We start from the raw sequence: 22,100 nt of genomic DNA on the forward strand, positions 1-22,100 counted from the left end.
ATTAAAAGCATATTAGGGATTCACCTGCAGCATCTACTCCTTGCTTATCTGTATGCAGCTGGCATTACTCCACTGTAGGAGTATGATAATATCTCAGGATATCTGACACCTATACAGTAAACACAAGACACAGTGTGTCCCCTGCTGGACAAGATCTGAAACTGAACAATTATAACTAAAGAGATGCAGGAGTAAATCAACTCAAGTAAACATCTCACAGTTAGAGGGTTTTTCTGTATGAAATTCTCATTTTGTGTACTCACAAACAATGCTTCTTTCCCGAGGAATACATGGAATATCGATCTAAAATAAAACATTGATTTCTCTAACTAAGACGTATATAAATTCAGCTGGACTTGATTTACAAAATGGTGTTGTATATTTATTGTGCTGTAGGTTTGATATCCTTTTAACCAACGATAAAAATGATGGCCTAATTAGAGCTTTTGTGAATCAAAGGTGTGAAATGGATGTAATTGTTGGTGAATTTGTTTTTAAGCTTCATAATCCCTATATAATAAAAACAAATTGTCAACAGCAGTTAGACTCTGTATTTATTCACAGAAAACATAATACATTTTCTTTAATAAGGCAACACAATACATCAATGATTTATATGTATACCATATTTAGATTTTATGTTGTTATTTCTTATCTAACAACACGTCATTCTTTACTATCACTAGCAAGTGTAAATAAATAGCTTAGCAAGTCATGTAAAAGAGTACCAGATGCGTAAACTTCAAGTCATACTGTTAGTACATCCAATGCAACAATCCTTCACTTACTTTCGGAATTTATTGATATATTTTAGCAGTAGTTAAATGACTTGCTGAATTATAAATAACCTTTTTTAGGCAGTAAAAAGGAGGCCCTGTGGAGTTTTCTAGTAAACAAACAAAACATATGTATAGCCAAGGTCATACAACAGTTCACAATACTTTTGCAAGGTCGATTTTATAAGTATTTTAACTCCAGTACTGTTTTAATAGCTTGCTCAACACTACGTCCTTTTCTGGCACATTGCTGTATTTCTTGGTGATTTACCAAGCCACCTGTTGAACAGTGAAATATCGTAAAACTATTAGCTGGAAAGTGTACTGCATGTGTTCCCTTGTTTGTGTGAACAAGAAAAAAAAAACCAGGCAGTAACATCAAGAAAAATAGATCCCCAGAACAACTCATGGTCTGAAATCTCCACAGGGTACCTTTCTAACATTCAACATCAGTTAAAAATCAGACAGCAAAAACATTTTCCGAAAAAAAGCTGATTTCAAATATATTCCTTTTCACAAACATCAACAGTAACGGCAATTTTCATTATTCCATAAGCATTATAAGATACATTAACACTGACATCATCATTAGGTGCTGGAGTGGGTGTCATTCCTAAGAATATGAGGTGCTTGTAGTATGAAAACGTGGTTGTGACTTTAAAAATTGTGAAGATCAAAAGCTCTTTCCAGTGTGAGATGCCCTTCCACAGTAATGAGCGTGTTGAATGTACCGTACAGAGCGACGCAAAGGGAAAATGCTGTTAGCTGGATACCCTTTCCCTTCACAGCTGTTAAGATTGTACAATCATTTACAAAAATATAAATCTATTCTGCATTAACAAGTGACAGTAGTGATTAGTACATTTGATAGTTGACAGTGACATGAATAAAATACACAAAACAATGACGCTCTGGTAAAACAACATCAAACAATAGCACTATAATGTATATCACTTTACTGTACAGAGCACAACTACGTTCTGGTCATATGTTACATGAGCTGAACTAGATGTTCCCGATTCTCACGCACATGACACTCAGCTGTTTCTGACCAGCTCCCATTCCTTTATGCAGTATGAATAAAACAATACAATATCAAGCCTTAAACGGCTGATTAATAGAAGTTTAAAGGTCCCCTATTATACTCTTTTTCAACAACACATTATAGGTCTCAGATATGAACAAAACATGCCTCTGAAGTGTTTGGCTGAAATACCAAACAGATCATGAGTTGTAGCATGCCATAAACCCCTCTGTCTCAGCCCTGTTTCAAAAGTGCTGATTCTGTATCTGTAGCTTTAAATGAAAATGAACTAATGCTCCCCACGCCCCTCTGCGAGATATTTGGTTAAAAATAACACATTGGTGCTCTAGGAGGAGATTCAGGTGATAATGGGGGGAGCATTATTATAGCAGCTCATTTTCAGACAGGTTTTTATATAAATGGATCAGGACTAAAAGAGAGCGAATATGTTTTCCTCAAACTTTCCAAATCTCAACACAGAGCGGACACAAATGTATGTATAAAAGACATGAAAAAGTGGATTTCGCATAATAGGTGACCTTTAAGAGGGGCGTCAAACACATTTGAATTTAATTTGTTCTTCAAAAAAACAACTGCTAATATCTGTGTTTAATAATGTATTTGTTAACAACTGTTACTCTTCATATAAGGCATTTACAGTTGTATTAACATTTAATTATGTTTGATAACACAGCAGAACATTTCGTCGTAATCATACATATTCATATTTTCAGTGGTTTTAAACATCTAGAAATAGTTTTAATCTTGCTCTTAATGTAAAAGTTAATATTAAGAGTTCCTAAATTATGTTAAACACACTGTAAGATAAAAAAAATGTAAGCTAATACAGTAAAAAAAAAAATGATTACATATTATTTCAAGTGAACTGCTGTTATCAAACATTGATTAACTGTTTATACGCCATGTATGAATGCTTCTCAGGGGAAGTCATAATAACAACAATGTTTTCAACACACACTTAAAGTATAATTCATGTACTACCTCTATAAATGCTAATGTTACTAAATATATATAATGACTTTGGAGTGATAAGGCAATGCAGTGACTATGAATAAAAAAAGGTAATTCATGTTTTATAATGTGTTGGATGTGGGAGCTTTAGCCCCAGCATCACACTCACGAAATATCTCTCAACATAAACAATTACCACTAAATCTCAATATGTGTACACTCAAATGTACACTCTTTACGCAATAACAGCTTCTCCAATGAGATACATTTACCCACTTCTTCTCACGGTTTACAAACTATAAAGGTTTGTAGTCTAAGGAGAGAAGTGATTAAAGCAGCATGAATGTCAAGAAAATATATAAGCTGACAGCACCACTTTAGTGCATCTGAAAACATGGTAGAGTAATAATTGATAAGTTGCTGGACAGGCCTTAATTCTTCTGCAAAAACGACAAACACTTCATTGTTTACGAAAGATTCCTCTAAGAAAGAGAAAAGAACACCTACATTTACTGGTCCTAGCTTCTCGAATATTAGTATCTGCTGGTTTTTCTTTGACTTTATAATAGAAATTAAAATTGCTTTGGGGTTTGCAAAACATTAGTCAGACTAAACAACTCATTTTAGATCTTTAACCTTGAGAACATTACTCCTGGTGAATCATTTTCAATTATTCATGTTATGTTATAGATAAAACAAAAAAAGAAAATTCATAAATTCATGTCCCAGTATGAGAGACAGCACTGAGATTAGAGCTCATCTGCTTCTGCCTTACACAAGTTGACGGCTTTATGTTTCCTGCTCTCTTTATTACTGAATTTCCGAACCTTTCTAATTGAAACACTGAACTGAACGTCAGATATTAAACATTTATGAGACCTCGAACGGGGTGGTGGATGGTGTACTGATTAGGGAGTTATGTTCGATCCCCCCTGACATCAACGATCCCTCCTACTGAAGCGACCTTGATCACGACACCAGCTGAATATCGCTTGTGGCAAACTCTCGGCCCACTCACTCTACTTTGTGTCACATTTCACTCTAAGTCTGTCAGAAGGGACAGACCGAATCAAGAGAACAAAGAATCCTAACTGGTTAGGTAGCTAATTCATTTATGTTGCCATGGAGACAACACAGAATGAGATAAATACTTGAACAAAGACTAAATAGCAGTTTTGTAGCAGCTTTCATTTATGTCCCCATCAGGCAAAGTATTCCTCGACTTACAGACAAGTTTAGAAGTTTAAATGGCTAGAAATGGGTAAACGTTGCCTGGAAACGGCACAGATAAAGGAGAAACCCTCATTGAATCTGACCGGCGGCTCTGTAGTGGACCATGACTCTAAACTCCCTGTGAAGCTATAAACATCTCCTATTTGTCAAACCATACAGCATCACAAACACAGGTGGAGAAAAGTCTCCAGGGTTCTGAAAGTTAAAAAAAAAGTATTTTCCACGGCAGCTTAACTCATCAAGGAATACTCATCCTTGACAAACACACACATTCACTGCACACACACACCACACGCATCTCAGCTGTAGTTATAGGTGAAGTTATACGAGCTAGGCTCCTTGGGCACGGGGGGCGGGGCTTCTGGGATTGTGATGTTCTCAAGGTCGAGGAGGCGGAGCTTCATCTCCATGCTGATAGAGAGTATCCAGGTCACTTGCGCGTCAGGTCGCTGCCCATCTCCCTGCCCAGCAGCGCACACAGGCCGTCGGTCCAGATGCAGTACTGCTTCCGAACATCAAACCACACACACACACACACATCACACACACACACACACACACACACCACACACACACACACACACACACACACACACACACACACACCACACACACACACACACACACCACACACACACACCACACACACACACACACACACATACACACAGAGGATGAGAACAGTGAGACTCACAGAAACTTCAAGTTAGGGGTTAGTTAGTCGATTAGAAGTCTTGGTTAATGCAGATATCATACACGAGTAAAGTTGAATTTGCATGGTTCTTATTATACTTGTTAGCTCTGGTTTGGGGCCCCCCAACTCTTGATACAGATAATTGTCTTCAGCTGCTAAATGCTCTAAGCTAGCTAAATGCTAACTGTGTCTTTCGGCTTTTGCTGTTGAGGCAGGTGGCAAACTGTTGAAAATAGCTTCTCGCTACAGCTGTAACATAAGTGGCGCTGTCAGAGTGAAACAAAACAGTAAAGTTGTGTCTGACCAAAACAATGAGCTGAAGGACACTAAAATGGTGCTTAGAGCCAAGAAGAATTTATTTATAATTTAACCGTCACATCTGCTTAGCTTACCTCATACTTGTTGGGGTGCCACAAAATTGAGTGTCTCATCAGGATCATAGAGGACAGAGAAGGCTAACTCCAGCACCTCCTGAGAGAAGGAAAAGGGGACAAACAACACGCTCATTGACAGCAAAGAAAAGAGAAACAGCCATGTGAATAGAACAACAAAAAAACTAATTAAAATCACATTACCCTTGTTTTGTTTGAGAGCACTTTTTTTCTTTCATATGAGGGCCAGTCCTTCCAGTCACCACAGACTTGATGTCAGAGACGGGACTGAGATGATATAAAAGTAAACAACTTAATAATAAGCAAGTGAATAAGGTCAGCCAGTGCACTGCTAGTGAATGTGGCATTGTGTGTGTAATGAAAAGTTTATGAGTTGGGAGACGGAGCCACTTGAAGAAATAAATCTTACTCTTGTCACTGAGTAGCTCAAAAGGCACTTCACCCTGAGGTGACTCATCGAGGTCTCCATAATGCAGCACTTTGTGATTCAGTGAGAGTCTGCAGAACCAAAACTTCTCTACAAAAGAGGCAGGGGACACAATGCTTAGCCGATAATCAACATACATCAGTGAACCTTCAGCTAAAGAAACAGCAAAGTGATTGTATTGATGCTGTAGGTACCTTGCCTTCGGCGGTTCCCCAGCTTCCGGAAACAGCTCCCCTCACACAGGCGGTTGAGTCGCTGCTGCTTGATGAGCTCTAAGATCTCGGGCTGTATTCTCTCCCGCAGCTCACTGGAGGACAAACACAGCATGAGCAATATGGAAAAAACACACACAAATGCGTACAACCCTGTTATATTCACTGTATTTTATATTATCTACAAACTCACATGATGGGAGGAGACTGGAAGTCGTCCTGACTCATTCTCTCTGACTGCCGCAGACGCAGGATCTCTGAATAGTTGAGGCCTCGCAGCTTGTTCTTCAGCTGGTCTAAAGAGGACGGCTTCATCGCCAGAGCCCTGGTGATCTGCTCACGAACCACCTGCATCACCTGCTCACGGTTAAAACACACACACATACACGTATACGAATGCATAAGGAAAAGTGACAGAAAACATATCAGATTTCCTAGATATTGAGGCAATGTATGTTTAATCGGTTGGAAAGTCTAATGTTATTAGATATATCTGCATTAGTTTTTAGAGAACAGTGAATATTGTATAAGCTCCCTCTGGAACTCACTCCCACAACTCATCAGAGACTGCACTGACCTCATCACCTACAAAAAACTTACAAAAACTCACCTCTTCAAACTAGCTTTTGATGTGTGATTGTTGTTTTATTGCTCGGTTTTAATGTGACCTTTCCGATATGTATGTGTTGTTCTTTGTACCTCTGTAAGCGACTTTGAGCACCTGTCAAAGCGCTTACAAAATACATGCATTATTATTATAATTATTTAGTTGCCCTTGAAATGAAACCTTAATTTGCATTCTGAAACGGATATTGCCGCCACACATATTTCCCCATCAAAAGGCATAGATGTTGTCCCAGCAGGTATTCTGAACCATTGAGTTGCATGCCCTTCAAATACATGTCTGTTATCAGCTTGACAAAATACTTTGAATCCAAATAGACAGCCTTTGGAATATAGTAGTCCAATATGTTATCTAAACAAAAGACCTCCAGCTCTCTGCCTCAGTGGGCTGCTCACCCACACACAGTGGAGGAATACAGCAGCTGCTAAAGCTTCAGATTTCAATTCTATCTCAATAAATGTTTTACTTCAATACATATTTAGCTTTTCAAAAACAAAATGTTCGCTGCTGTCAATAAAAAATGCCTACCAATTGACACACAAAGGGCACCTCTATTAATTGGGTATTCTAAGAGCATCATAAAAAAAACATTTATATAACCACAATAACAAGGTCATGACATCATAAAATATGACGATTGAGGCCTAAGATGGGAGGCAAGTACACAATCAAGTTGGGAGTGTAAATATTTAAATATATGCTTAAATCTCAGACCTTATTGAAGTCCTCAGCTGTGGCTCGCATCTCCTTCCAGGTTTTATTCAGCAGCTGGATGCAGACACAGAAGAACTCCTCCCATGCCCGGTCATGAGTGAAGAACATGGGGTGGTAGTCATTACATCCTTCATTAGCTACACAAAAGAAATATTAAATTAGAAGACAGGAAATGTAATTAGTACAACAGACTTTCTCTTCTTTCACACACAATGTCCTGGACTGGAGTAACAACTGCTGATACTTTTTAAGATTGTAGATTATTAAAAGTACAACAGCTCCAACTCTTTCAGAGAGAGATCTACTTACGCAATTCTCCAACCTGGAGAATCTCGCACAACATTCGAGTGAGTTCGATGGCACACCGGCCGAAGGGACATTCGTGTTTGTCCTCGCGGCTGCTGTTCTCTAGCACAATCTGTCATGGGTGAGAAGACATGTTGGGTTTGGCTGACTTCACCACCTTTGTGAGATGTGCAAAGTCATATAAGGCCAAAACTAACCCTGATGTACGTGTCCTGGTGAACCTTGGCGAGGTACAGCATGTTATCCAAAGCCAGCATTCCCGGAGGAGTCTGGGTGAAGTCCATGGCTGGATTCACATGGTTCTGCATTTGAAACAGAAATAACATGAGCCATGAGACAGCAAAATCTAAATTATATTTATTATTATTATATATTTATAGAGCTGGTTTACAGGTACTACAGAGGACACTGATATAGTGGAGACTCACAGTGAACCCCAGCATCTTATAGTCCTTGGTGTACATGGCCTTTCTCTTTTCTGTACCAGTGGGGTCATTTTCTCCATCGAAAGCAATCCTACGCAGCTCGAAAATGATGTCTCTCTGAGCCTGAACCCCAGCGAAGAAAACATGTTATCAGCATAAAAAAGGGACATTTTAAAGAAGATGGCAGCAAAAATAAAAATGTTCGCCATTTGATCATTGTTCAATAACGATGTTATTGAAACCATAGATCTGTCATTACATCTAAAAGGAATTGGTTTGAATTCCCTTATTATGTTTGTTAAACTAAGGCATTATAGGAATATATAAGCCATTGACATGTCAAACAGAACATTCATTTTTTTTACCTGGTCATTGGATCCATTTTGGTCATCATCCGTTCTTCCAAGAGGTTGAAGGTCAATACCTGCAGCACATACAGCTGGTGTGCCATTTCTGCTTTGATTGGTCGATTTCCTCTGATCACATGCTGAGAAAAGAAAGATTGACAATAAAGAAAGAGTAAAGCCTCTAATTTCTTTAGAGAGTAAAGCCTCTGTTTTGGCTACAAGTTGTGTACAAACTGCTGAAACAACACACAACACAAAACTAATCTAACAGCCTAATATACTGTTCGTCTCCACTGGAGAGAAACCAAAGGTTGTTGCTTCCTCAAGATAGGAAGAAAGCTGATCATTCTAATCTTCTTTATAGACTTATTACGCTCTGTGAATAATGCATAATGACAAAGAAAATAATCTGGCTTTATAAAACACACAGCAAGACTCCAACAGGTCTTCCTCACTGATGTGTGCAACCACAGGCAGGCACTTCCAGAAGAACGGGTGCCAAAATAAATCATTTTCATTTTCTGCCACTTCACATATTTCATGGCATATCGCATTTGCTGGTTTTCTGTCACAGCTGTGTAAGTGCATGACTAAAGTAACTTAAAGTGAGTTTCCACTTTCTGAACTGGGGGTCCCTGGGATGAAACTTATAGCCCCACACTGACCACCAAATCCCAGCATTGGATAGTCAAAAGAAGGTTGAAGAGATTTTTGTTGAAGTTTTTTTATAGCCACTAGTTTCAAACACAATTTCTGGAAACTGCTCGAATCCTGTGTTCCCACCTGGATATTTCAAAGCTGTCGAAAAGCTTTATAGACCGTCGAGTAGGGCATTAACTCTGATGTGCAGCTGTTATAGCCAGAAAGACTTTCAGAATTCCATTTCAGACTCCATACTCACATTGAGGATGATGGATCGCAGGTGTTTCTGAGCCAAAGTGCTTGCCATTTCCTAAAAGGTAAAGAGATGCATTATTTCGACACACAGGCCAGATGAGGGAAGTAGCTTCATTACACGGTAAAGCAGTGCACACAGCAGCAACTTCACTCAAGTTGACCTACAGTGAATTGAAATGTCAAACTACTGAAATGCAGCATCACTCAAAAGCTACATTTCCATCCCTGGCTTCAACCATCTGCCCTTCACACATTCTGAACAACATTTTCAATCTGTCAACACAGTCTGCCTGCAGCTGCAGCAAGCTGTCCGTGACACAGAAAGAAATGCAGAGCGGAGGAGGAGAAGGGCTGAGGTGTGGAGAGGAGGGTATGAGATGCTGAGGGATGTGTACTCACAGTGAGGGGCTGCTCCAGTGGGTTAGTATACTCCTCCTACAGGTTGAAGGGAGGGAGGAGGGACGTGGGTGTAACAGTGATGGAAACAAAGAGCGCACCAACAGACAATGAGATACAGAGAAAAATCACTGGCACAGCATGCAACGAAATAAGAACATAAAACAGCATAATAGGAACGTCCGGTAGACACAACATGTAGCTGTTTAAAAAACTCCACATGGCCGGCATGCAGTATAAGACCACCATATGTTAATTGGTTGATTAGACTGTTTTATAAGACATTTCCAAAACCTAGGAGCTGTGAAATGATATCAACACAGAGAAGCAGTGGAGCTTTAAAACACTATTTTTGCATGAAATTCACTGTTGTGTCCTGGTAGCTCCCTTAGTAGGGACGTCTTGCAACCTGAATCTGCTGAGGATTTGCTCTAGTGTTAATGTTCAATTATGCAAAAAGGGAATGCTGCATTTTTCATTTGAAAAACTATAAAATATGCAAAGATGTGATAAAAAAAAACATCTATTTATTTTTCAAAAGTAGCTCCACTCTATTTATCGATGTATTTATTTGTAATCATTGTTAGTTAGCAGTTCGACAGTATGCACTTTGTGTCCCTTTGATGTATTAAATAAGTGACTCAGTCGCCCTCCAGTGGTCAACAAAGGCAGCTGGAGGTGAATGCACGTTCAAGGACAACTGTCCGAACATACTGTGCGTCATATGGCAAATAAATTGAAAGGAAATTAGAGCACTCAATAACACTTAGGGAAATACTCCCCCTCCTCTTCTCACAATGTCATCCAACCCTTCGTCAACAAACACAAGCTTAACAGTCAGTCAATGGAGGTTTTTCTTAAGCACAAATCAGTGAAATCTTAACATTTTCTTAACTTGGCGAGTGATTACCACAAACATTTTTGATCAAAGTGTTTGGAATAAATGATCAACAAAAGGAAAGCCAACATGAGCAGCATTTACATAGCTATTTGTCAAACATTTGCATTGAAGGCATTTGTCATCTCTGTTGTATCTTTTCCTCCTTTTCCTGCACGTATTTAGCTCTATTTGTAATACACTAAAACTGTTGCATTTAGTTGGATACTGAATTCTGAAATGCAAAGGGCAAAGAGTTGAGTTTGTGATAGAAACACAGCTAAGAGAGATGATGCCAACGAAAATAGAACTTCTGTAATTGTGTTGTTGGAAAATCATTCTGGGAAACGGAAAATGAAATCATATGTTAGTAGATAGCTGCAAATGAATGGTTTTCAAATTATATTTGTATGACACTTAAAGTTACATTACTTTATATGGTTATATTTAAGTGAAAAGTAATTGTGCTGAAGGATGTCAATTATTAATATACTACATTTTTTTTAATCCTCTCCAATTTCATTGTTGATTTAGTATAGAAGAGCTTAATAATAAAACAAGGCTTTGAAGTTTCTATTGTAAAAATGGTCTTACAAATACAAATTAAACATGGAGAACTGAAATGTAAAGAAAGACGTGCAGCACTAATGACAATGCATGAGACAGGATGAGACACAGCTGTATGCTAGTGTGTGAGCTGGGACAGAGGTTATCACAGAGCGGAGACAAAGGACACATGACGACAGTTATGAGTAGCATACTGGACACACATCCAAAGCAGCACTCGCTCCTTTCATCTTTGTACATTTTGCTCTCTACAAAGATCTTTCAGAATTAGAAAGCATCTGTTTGAGATGTTTCTGTCATTTAAAAAAAAAAAAAAGACAGAACTTAAACTTATATCTTGGTATATTTTTGGTTATATGGATAATTCTTCATGTTACATTTGTTAAATCTTGCGAACAATGCCAGGTTTAATGAATCATCCCAGTGGATTTTCTTAATTCTAGTGTAAATCTGTCTGGCATTGATTCCAATCCTTGAGTTTAATATTTAAAAAAAGCCCATTTCACTGAATTTAGCAAATGAATACTTAATCACTGCATTCTGCTCGGATCCTATCCAACTCTTTGTCTATTTGGCACAGTCATTCCTTCAGTTGGTCTCCGTGCTGAGCTATCCTGAAATAACTGCAGCATAACAAAAGTGCAAACTTCAAAGGAGAACGAGTCCTATTTTGAGTGAGTGTGTCATTACAGCAGTGACTGTCGGATATAATCATGACAGCTGGCAGACAGACGTCTAATTCGTGAGATTAGCTTTAGTAAACCAACCTGCTGCTGCATATATTAGCACTAAGGTGAGGCAATATCTGGCAGCTTCCTAACATGCGGGTATTATGAATAAATGTCAGTCCATTATGTACGGGTGTCTTTATTTAGAGCGTAATGTGAGCACAGAACATCATTAGTATTCTAGCTATGTCTATCTATTATGCGTATTCTGTCTTTTCTCTAATAAAGTACACTGTGTACTGACCTGCCGTCTGTCCTCTGGTGCCTTCAGGAAGAGAGCGTTGATGAGCGCTATGCGTAGGTTTGGATCTCCTGGTTTGACCTGAAGGAATATCAAGCATCGTAACAACCAGTTAGAAGCATCGGGCTCCACAGGAGTCAACAGTTTAAACTAACAACTATTCTGCATAACAATTCATTTTACTTTTATCACTACCATTACTCGGGATGGGTGCAGGATATTTAGAAGCCACTCTTTCACACCAACAGGTTAGAATAATTGTGTGTTAGTCTAAATAGAGACACAGGGCCACAGTGTTATAATTACATGTGATCAAGATGGGTAATTTATGTTATTTTTAGCATTCCTACATACATCCTCCTGCCGCTGTACATAATAACTACAGCACGAAATGTGTATTAATCTGCTGCAAAAAGTAGCGCCTAACAAGTGCACTACTTTCTTCTGAATAAGTAAAGTATCATACATAAAAAAGGGCTTGTTTTTTTAATGTTTACATCTTCAATAGGACCCAACGGGAGACAGACTAACACATTGTTAGTTTGTGTTTTATTCATAATATTTGTTGACAATAAGAAAAATATAGAATAACTGCAAACATGGTGTTTGATAGGGGTCATCTAAGCATCCTGAACTCACCCTTTAAAAAGTGGCACGAGCCAAATATCACAGCAACATTCTAAGACTTTACTACCTAAGTTAACCCCAACTAATACATCACACAACAACCCCCCATATCAGAGTGCGGGACGCCCCTGTGCGTGTGTGTGTGCTCACACTTGCAGGTGCCCGATGAGCTGTCCCACGGTGATCTCCTGTGCCACCCGATGGTAGGAGGCTGTGACTGTTGAGGACCATGCTCTCCAAGATGGCCAGAGAGCGCTGCAGGATGGACTACGTCCACCATTGGCTGGTTCACGTAGCCTGCAATCTGAAAAGGAATGGAGGAGAAACAACACTGACTTCTGAGGCAATTCAACAAGAGCTTCCTCTGCTTATGAAAACGTACATTTGTCTGTGAGAAAAAATGAAATCAAGAGTTTAGAAAGTTTCCCTGAGTGACTGTCAAGGCCACAACGTTTTCATAGAAAGTCTAGTCACACACTGCACACACTGATGAAGCTCGGAAAAATGTGGAGTTGCTAAGCAACAGCACCCACTCATTTCCGGCATGTAGGGAGAAAGGTTGGTAAGGTAATTAAATAAAAGTGTATGAATAAAAAAGTGTGGATGTATGCAGTGGGCACTCTGAGGAGGCGGAGGAGGAGGAGGAGGAGGAGGAGGAGGAGGAGGAGGAGGAGGATGGCGGAGGAGGAGGAGGAGGAGGAGGAGGAGGAGGAGGTACCTGTTTGATGAAGGAGAGGGAGATAAGGTCCCAGGACACAATGCCATGGTCCATGAGCTCCAGGAAGGCAGTGAGAGTGAAGGCCAGCATCTCACCAAAGCTGCAGGAAGCAGAGAACAGTTAGTGGTCCACATCACCTGACCAGGTCTCAGTGGATGTGTGAGACTTTCTCATCATCATCTTCTTGATGCAGTAGGTTTTATAAACAAATTTAAAAAAAAAATGTTACCAGATATTTTCTTTAAATGATAATAAGACATACACCTATTAAAAGGTGGAGTCTGGGATTATAAACCATTACCCTTTTTTGTCAAACTCATTGATTACCTTCTTTACAGTCCACACTGTAAGCTCCGGATATATATATGATTAAATATATCCATATATGATTAATCAATATATGGACTGAAGCAGAACATTTTGCAAGACAAAACATGCTATGATATATTTAAATATCATATTTCTTCATTACATTTGGACTAAGAAGAAAGACCACTACAGGACTGAACTGTTTGAGCGTTTAGTTTTTGTTGAACAATAAATATAAAGAAAATGCTTTTATTATGCATTTATAAGAGACATGGGGAGAGAAAAACCATGCAACCACTTTTCATTATTGTAAAAGAAAAATATTGATCTCACTGGGTGCCACTCTCAACAAGACGTGCCAGAGTCCCTATGCCCTCCATGTTGATGAACTCTGCTGCAAAGGTTGGGTCTGCGGACAGCTTGGCGAGCTCCTTCAGAGCCTCCAGCCGAGCGTCAATACCGTGAGACTGGATCCTCTCCAGGAGCTGGCGGGCGGCACGAGCCTGTCCAACACAGAAAACATCCATTTTATAAGTTTACCTCACCCTCACATTCATTCATTCTGAATTATGATCTTAAGGATTTGCATCAGTGCATTCTAAAGTAGCTATAATACATGTTAAAATATTACAGTTAGTAATTTTTTAGAGACCGACTATTTCTTTGTAATCCAACACTGCCTGCCAGAGGTAACTTCTCTCAGCCTTTTTTGCACTTCAAGAAAAGTTTGGTTAAATTAATTAAATGTACTCATATCAACAAGTTGATGAAGGCTGTGTGATATACATGTAACCTGATATAGTTTAAGGGTTCATTGATGGGAATCTAGGCACAGAGCATTGATAAATAAATATTTTCTCAGATTATGAAAGGGCAATGTTGGGCTAAAAAGTCAGGCAACAAAACTTGCAATGAATCTGAATTATTCCTTAAAAAACAGCTTAGTGCAAAGTGCATCGGCAGCACTTAGTTGTGTGTTTTGGTGGTGGAGGCGTGAGCTGCTCCCACAGTGCATTTGGGAGAAAGGGTGGGATTAGGCGGAATATATTATCATACATTATTATTGTGAAGGCTTGGAGGCTGGTGTCAACCATGGCAAATCACATCAACCTCTTTCTTTCTCTAAAAAGCAGTGCTCTCCCACATCATGTGCTGACAGCAGGTTATGGAGCACCGACACTTGCAAAGCACAACAACTTTGCCTGCACACAAGAAGAGTTTGCTGATGTTCTTTTCAAGTCTTTACAAAAGAAGAATGAGATAGCTAGCTTATGTGAAGTAAATTACAATTTCAAAACTAGTACAGACACAACTGAGCGGGAATAAAATAAAGCAGACTCACAGGTGAGATAGCTAATCGAAGGATCGTCCCGTTCTTGATTTCACTACGGCTCTGAAAGATAATCAAGGAACAATATTTCCAAACGTTCAACACTGATTTGAAATTCCATTAACACAAGCCTTTGAGGAAAACGTTTAAGCTCACCTGCTCCGTGATATAAAGCTGAGGGCCATCAGCATAACGCAGAGCAAACTGCTCTGAGCCGGATAAAGACCAGCTGAGGACGAGAACAGAAAGAAAACGTTAAGAAGGAAAAGTCATATGGAAACTAAAAGAAGCAGTAGGATATCAAATAAACGTGAATGCACAAACAAAATTCAGATCCTGCATTTGTATTTACACAAGTGGCAAAACTACAATACTGTGGAGGAGAATTATTCAGTGGGTGTAACAGTAACAGTTATGTGCAAAGAATTTCCAGTTTGAAATGAAAAAAGGAGGCAGTGGGTAGATACAGCAAAAAAGGTGGATGGGTAAGTTTAAAAACTAAAGTACACGACAAAAGAGCAGATAAAATATCTAAAGACAACAGTGAAGCACAAAACCACATGTTGAGACACACGCAGACATGATGATACATATAACATAAATTAATAATGGGTATTTAAGTAAGGTATAAACGGTCAGATCGTATGTCTGTGTGTGACCCACTGAAGTATTACACAACTTTACATGTGCCTGATTTTGTAATTTAGTTATCAAACAGAGAGTCAGAGACAATACAAAATATCAGGATAATATGGAAATGTGTGGGAGTTCGGCTTACCCATCACAAACTTCCCGTATTATTGAGGACAAAGCTCTCTTCTGCAAACAGGAAGAAAACTCAGCATTACTCATGCCTTTCACATTCAAAACAAATCAAGAACAATATCCGTCAATAATTATTGTTCTGAAGGTTTAATTGAGTCATTAGAGGCAGCTTGGAGATTTGTCATGATGTCACGTTTTTAGCAGATACACACCTGGTCCATCTCTATTAGCTGAGCATTCGCACCAGGCCATTCAATAGCCACCTTCACGATGTCGACTGGGGGCGGCATGATGTATTTTTGCAGTACTCTACACGGGAAAAAAATCATTAGTTTTATCCCTAACACAACTTCTCCTGTTGGACAGTATTCAACACCAGTTGGGAAAAATTGTTATGACCTGTGTACTTCACTTGAACACAGAAATACATTTTAATGTGACATTAGTGCCATTAAAATGATAAATAATAAATCATGTTTGACACCTCACCAGTTCAAATGGAATATACGTTTTATTTTATTTTTTAGAAATCATTGCTTTTATTACTTTATTCACACTATGTCAATATGTTTGGACCCCAGCCAAATAAAAATCTAAAAATACATTTTGGATTTCAGTCTCATGATTGATTAACTTCAAATGACACGAAATGAAGGTTATACATCACCTAATGGAGAAGCGTTGAGGGGGTCAACCACTCTCACAACTTTGCTGTATAAACCGCTGAGTCAGCTCCTCTGTGAACACAGAAACCCACACAGCAGTCGTGTCAGTGAAAAACTTTTTCTTGAAACCCAAATGCTCAGTTTGCTCCATCCATGCATTTCTCTCTGAATTGAATCTGTCAGTAAACGGATCAATACGCATGACTGTTTTACTGAACCACCCACACACACACACACACACACACACACACACACACACACACACACACACACACACACACACACACACACACACACACACACACACACACACACACACACACACACACACACACACACACACACACACACACACACACACACACACACACACACACACACTGAATGTGTCTAGTTTTCTGCCTACTGGACTCTGGGTTTGCCGTGCTTCCTGCCTTTGACAAGTTGTTATTATTTCCAATGAACATTACAAATCAAACAATGAATAGAAGTTTACCCCAGTTGTGTAAAATATTTCTTCATCAAATGTCAGTTGTCTTCCAATTGCAAAGTTTAAAGGAATCAAAATGGGTTTCTGTAGTGGGGAAACAAAAAAAGACAAACCTAATATGCAACACAGCTTTTTAATGGACCTATAGTTTACCCTCTATAATGCTGCCCAATGTTAGCTTATCGCAGATACGTGTTGGCTGCTAAGTAAAGAAACTGCAGAAATGAAGGCCAATGATATGTCTGAGGTCATTTATAAATATCTCGCTCAGTTCTAATCAAAACAGTATTTTTTAAGGTATATTGTTATCAGGCTTTTAAACTCCTATATATTTAATCCTGTATATTCAAACAGGCACGGCTTTAAGCCCGAGTAGAAATCCAAGTACCGTTCAAGCTCTAGATGTTTGTCAAAGATAATATCACTATTTGTTAGAAACAGGTTCCACAGATTTATTACAGTGTCTTCACATTTGCATTTGAGCAATGAATAAATAAACTCACAAATAAATCATAGGAACAGCATGCTCCAAAAGCTGTGCAGAGATAGCTTCAGCTTAAAACAAAATGGAATACATGTACTGTTTTGCTTAACATCTGCTCTCAAATGACACTTTATTGCAAACTCTTTTGTACAAATGCAGTTCTTAAAACAGTTTGATTAGAATCACTGCAAAAGCACACATATTTACCAAAAAACAGTCCCTGTGTATTTATCCACATTACGTCACGCTTAATTTGACTGGTGCACTGACGCTTGTTCAACTTGTTTCTTTATTTGCTCTTTAATTCAAGGGTGGTGGTATGAGGTAAAGGAAACCCACAGCATCTGGTCTTTGGCAACAGAAAGAGACATGAAGAGTCAACAGCATGTTACCATGTTAGTACATTTCTAGCACTGCAGCACAGTGTTTCTCAGTCTGTCTGACTCTATAAATATGTTTAATTTACGTCAACAATGGCTCTGACGTCTGACTGGTATTATTTGATCATTTGTAAAAATATATCACATTTTGCTCTCATACACAAGTTTTTTCTTTTGGGAAAACACACTCAGTTCAGTTGTCTCTAAATCATTGCACTGCAGATGTCATTTCTCACGATGAAGAAATCTCAAAGTTAGAATTAAAAAATGTAAATTATAAGCATGCCCGAATCCTTTCATTTAAAAAACGTTACACCACATGATCATTGCATATTCTACACATCATTTGTCACAAACTAAGAGAAGAGTATCGGGTGATGTGATAAACATCAACAACAACAAATGAAGTTGGATACTGCATAATGCAATAATACAGAGGGAAAACTGCAAATTAATTTCAGATTCCAGCCAGCCATCTGATGAGAGACTGCACTGCCTCCGCATCTTCAAGCAAACTAACCAACACATCACATAAATGTGTGATCTCATAACTTTCTGAAAAGTTCTTGTAATAAAAACATGTTTTCCACAAGTTCTGGAGCATGTTTTTTTTTACGAGTAATGATACATTTTGCCAAAAACATTACAAGAAGGGATTAACCATGTGTTTCCTCTATTAGTGAGTTGTGGAATAATTGACACTGCAGCTTCAATTTGATTGTTTAGGTTGCCAACATTAACATGTAGTGAAATGCAAAGAACATCAAGTAGATAATTCAAGATGTCATATGTGGTGGCGGGGTTTTCTTTCGTATTAACTTGCTTAAATTAAATGTTACCATGAAATAATATTTCCACACCTTAGTTTGCGTTCCCATGAAGCTTTGGGTGCTCAACAAGTTTGAAATACAAAGTTGTTTAAATGCTCTCTAAAACCATTTGAGTCAACTATGAAAAGCCATTTATCACAGACCTTGCAACTCATTCCGATACAATTGTAACTATTGGGGAATTGAGTATTGACCTAAATAAGGCTGCTGATAGCTAAATATTAGTGTTACTTCTTTAAGTTTTTTTTTAGTTCACACAGCTTGCACATGAACGCTCTCACTCCAGTAGCAACACCTTTGACTTGATTTGTTCCACAGGATTGAGGCTCCTGCTCTGACTGCCTCCTGTCACATCTGTGCTGTCAGATGACATTAATATCACATGTTGAGCAACGCTGGTCTCTGAAATGTTGGATGTGTTCACCACTTGCTACATTGGTTTGTGAACTTTAACTGTATATGGTGAGTAAATTGCCTGTAGTCCTGACTCCTTTCCCTGCAGTGACAGGGCCGGTCAAAAGTGGTTTGACTTACACACAACTCTTTCCTATCTCCTGCGTTCAGTTTGCAGTTTTATTTGACTAAAACAAAGACTGTAAAATATGTCTATACTTAGCTTTTTAAAAAGAATGTGTCCAGCCTTAAGCGTGTCTGCAGGAAATTGAGCAACACATAGTCTACAGTTTATCAAAACAGTTCGTTTTCTACATGGAACAAGTATGTATCAAAATAGCACTCTTTCCACTGCTTTATCAGTAACAATAAACACTAGATTTATTTGTGCACTGTAACCAAACTCACCCAAAAAAGGTTGTCTGTTAGTAGCTGCTCACCATTTAAGGTTTGTGATTTTTCTTCTTTAGAAGTATAGACATATTAGATACAATCTAAGTGCCACATTTAAGGTTACAAAATATGGATATTGAACCTCAGATTCTGAAATGTCATTTTTGTGTTTGAACCCAATCAAAAATATTTCTGTTCTTACACATTTTGAGACTATCTCGGCTGTCCTGGGACTGCTCACTCTCTCTCCCCCCATTCCAGATGTTTTGGATCTGGATATTTCCAAGTCTCCATGGTGGAGAGGAGGTTGTGATCCCAAGTTGCTTAACATCCGCCCTGTTTCAAATTCTCAATTGTTATGCTTACAATCTTTCCATACTGTAATGTTTACTTTATTGGCCTTTTCTGTGACACATGTATCTATTGCACACCTATCCTGGGAGAAAGATCTCTCGCTAATTGTTCTTCCTGGGGTTTTATCTATTTCTTTTTTGAAAAGGTCTAACTCAAAAATCAAGGGTCTAATTCAGGACAGAGGGTGTTGTAGCCTGTACAGATTGTAAAGCCCCTTGAGGCAAATGTGTAATAGAGGGGTATACAAATAAAAAGTAGGCCTACTTGTCCGAGTGAAAGTGAGCCAGCTTGCAAAAAGCACTTGAACTGACACACCTGTTGTTGTTGTTGTTGTTGTTGTTGTTGTTGTTGTTGTTGTTATTATTATTATTATACAGGTCTGCTTTTCCTGGGATGATACTTTTTTTTTGTCAGGGTCGGATTAAAAGATGTAGGGAACAAAGGCAAGGCGACATTCCTAGTTTCTCAAATTGGGAATGTTGGGCTTGGCATTGTTAGAAGAAAAGCTCAAAACCTTCATGTCTGAAATAAATCTGATAACTATGATAAGCAACACTTTCAACTCCACACAACACAAGTCCTGCATTTGTGTTCAAAGTTGAGCTTTCAACTCTAATATAATGCGTAATGGATTAATGTATTACGAAGATCCCATTACATTGTAAATACTTTAGGAGTAGCCTACAATCTTAAACTTCATCATAGCCAGTTACATTTCTGACAGGTAACAGTTGTAATGCAATGCTGTCATTTGAAGTAAAAGTAGAACAGTAGGCCTACGTTGAGTTGCATATTTTGTAAGTGCTTGGTTACTTTCATAGACTGGTTACTTTACATATCATACCTTTCAGTTGGGGGGCACCAGGTAGTTGACTTATTGACTTATAAGACTGCCCCTGTTTTGGTGGCTCAGTGCAGCTGCTTGCTGATGGCAACTGTTTTCTATCCGTGACACTGTTGTTTCCTTGAAATGTGACTGGTAATAACTGGTATATGACTGGGTACTGGTGTTCTTTACTGGGAGGCTTTAACGGAGACCACTTCAGCAAGTGATCTGGCTGCATGTGTGCTGCGGTGGTAGCATAGCAACAGCGAAGGGTCTGAAAAGAGACCCCACAGTGTGTCTGAGAAAAGACAACTTTTTCTGTCCCCCACCAGCCACTTTCACCGCGACCCGGATGTTTCTGGCGCCATTTTACTATTCTTATAATGTGGTTAGGGGCTTCTGTCTGCGCTGCTTCAAATAAAAGATGAACACATGCAGGCTGTGAAGCTCCCAACTTTTACGATAGCTAGTTAGCTAGCGTCAGTAGAATATGCAAAGTGGCGCCCCCTTTGGTTAAACGATGCTTATTATATGAGGAGTTTTCCGTTAGTGGAGAAAAACTGCAGTTTTCCTTTATTCCCCTTTCTATAGAAAACCATGATTGCATCTAGACAAATGTACAGTCCATTTGTATGCAACGCGACAACAGTCACCCACTTGCATGTAAGGAGATGGACCTTCTTTTGGCTATCTTCTCCCAGGTGTTTGCAGTCACCGTTAATACAGTCAATAAATGCTTCATGCATCATAAACTCATAATAAAAAGGTTTAAGGCCTGATTAGATGTGATCGATCAGCCTAGGCTGGAACTATGGTAACCACAGGGAGCTGATGCAGAAACGGCAGCAACCTTGTGATGTTTATCGAAATCAATCACTGCCCGTCATAGTGTCGGTGTATCAGACAGGGACTAACACAAGACAGCACTGCCTCTTGATCATATCTGTGTGAAAGTAACATTAAACAACGATACTCACTCGCTTTAACGGTCAGTAGCAGCGTTATTCCTCAGAAGGTGACCAGTGTTATTCAGTCATCCAGCCAGTCTCTGCCTGCCCCTCCATTGCAGTCATGATGTAGCCTGTCTCCCGGCGGCTGTCCTGAAGCTCTCAGGATATACTTTGAAACGGCTTTATGATTTTAACTCAAGCCTGGTTGCTATTGTCGATGCTCAGTGTCATCAGGCCACCGATGATGCTCACTATCTCTATCCCTCTCTCTACAGAGAAACACTTTTGGAAACGAGACACTATTCCACGCCTTGTAGGCGGGACACAATGTAAATGTCACCGTCTGCTAATGAGGCAGCCCTTCTTTATCTGATCAATAATGCACACTCAAACTGACATCTTCCCGGTATACAGCGATGATAATACATCACATCAATCCGTAGGCTATATTTGACTTATTACTCTTTGACAGGGTTATGTGTGCAATTGTGTGTCTCAATTAGACATCTACACAAAGAACATGGCTATTCATGTATGATATAAGTTTTCCTATTTCTCTTATGCTATCACATTTGTACAATTGGTTGTACCATCCAAACACAAACCAAGACAACCTATAGCTGAGAGAATCAATACAAAAAGATGTGTAAAGTATGAGGTCCATTTTCTTATAGATTATGGCCTGGTTAGTTTTGCTTAAATAATAGTTACACAAATGAAAACCTGTTATTAC

At 38.9% G+C, this 22,100-nt stretch overlaps 1 protein-coding gene across 1 annotated transcript; it reads right to left on the minus strand.

The window, feature by feature from the left end:
- Positions 1-536: 536 nt before the first annotated feature.
- On the minus strand, positions 537-21,681 carry elmo2 (engulfment and cell motility 2). Its single transcript, XM_034218281.1, is given in 29 exon segments — positions 537-4,421; positions 4,423-4,440; positions 4,442-4,507; positions 5,092-5,106; positions 5,108-5,170; positions 5,270-5,299; positions 5,301-5,358; positions 5,482-5,608; positions 5,713-5,825; positions 5,924-6,087; positions 7,070-7,206; positions 7,379-7,487; positions 7,573-7,677; positions 7,804-7,934; positions 8,176-8,287; positions 9,049-9,099; positions 11,857-11,909; positions 11,912-11,934; positions 12,631-12,686; positions 12,688-12,747; positions 12,749-12,784; positions 13,199-13,298; positions 13,841-14,010; positions 14,850-14,900; positions 14,994-15,066; positions 15,616-15,656; positions 15,815-15,911; positions 16,270-16,339; positions 21,395-21,681. Coding segments are annotated over 27 exon segments (2,157 nt in total). The 5' UTR covers positions 15,893-15,911; positions 16,270-16,339; positions 21,395-21,681; the 3' UTR covers positions 537-4,304.
- Positions 21,682-22,100: the final 419 nt, after the last annotated feature.

This window comes from Gymnodraco acuticeps, unplaced genomic scaffold (genome assembly GCF_902827175.1).
Source record: "Gymnodraco acuticeps unplaced genomic scaffold, fGymAcu1.1, whole genome shotgun sequence".
In the NCBI taxonomy this organism is placed as follows: domain Eukaryota; kingdom Metazoa; phylum Chordata; class Actinopteri; order Perciformes; family Bathydraconidae; genus Gymnodraco; species Gymnodraco acuticeps.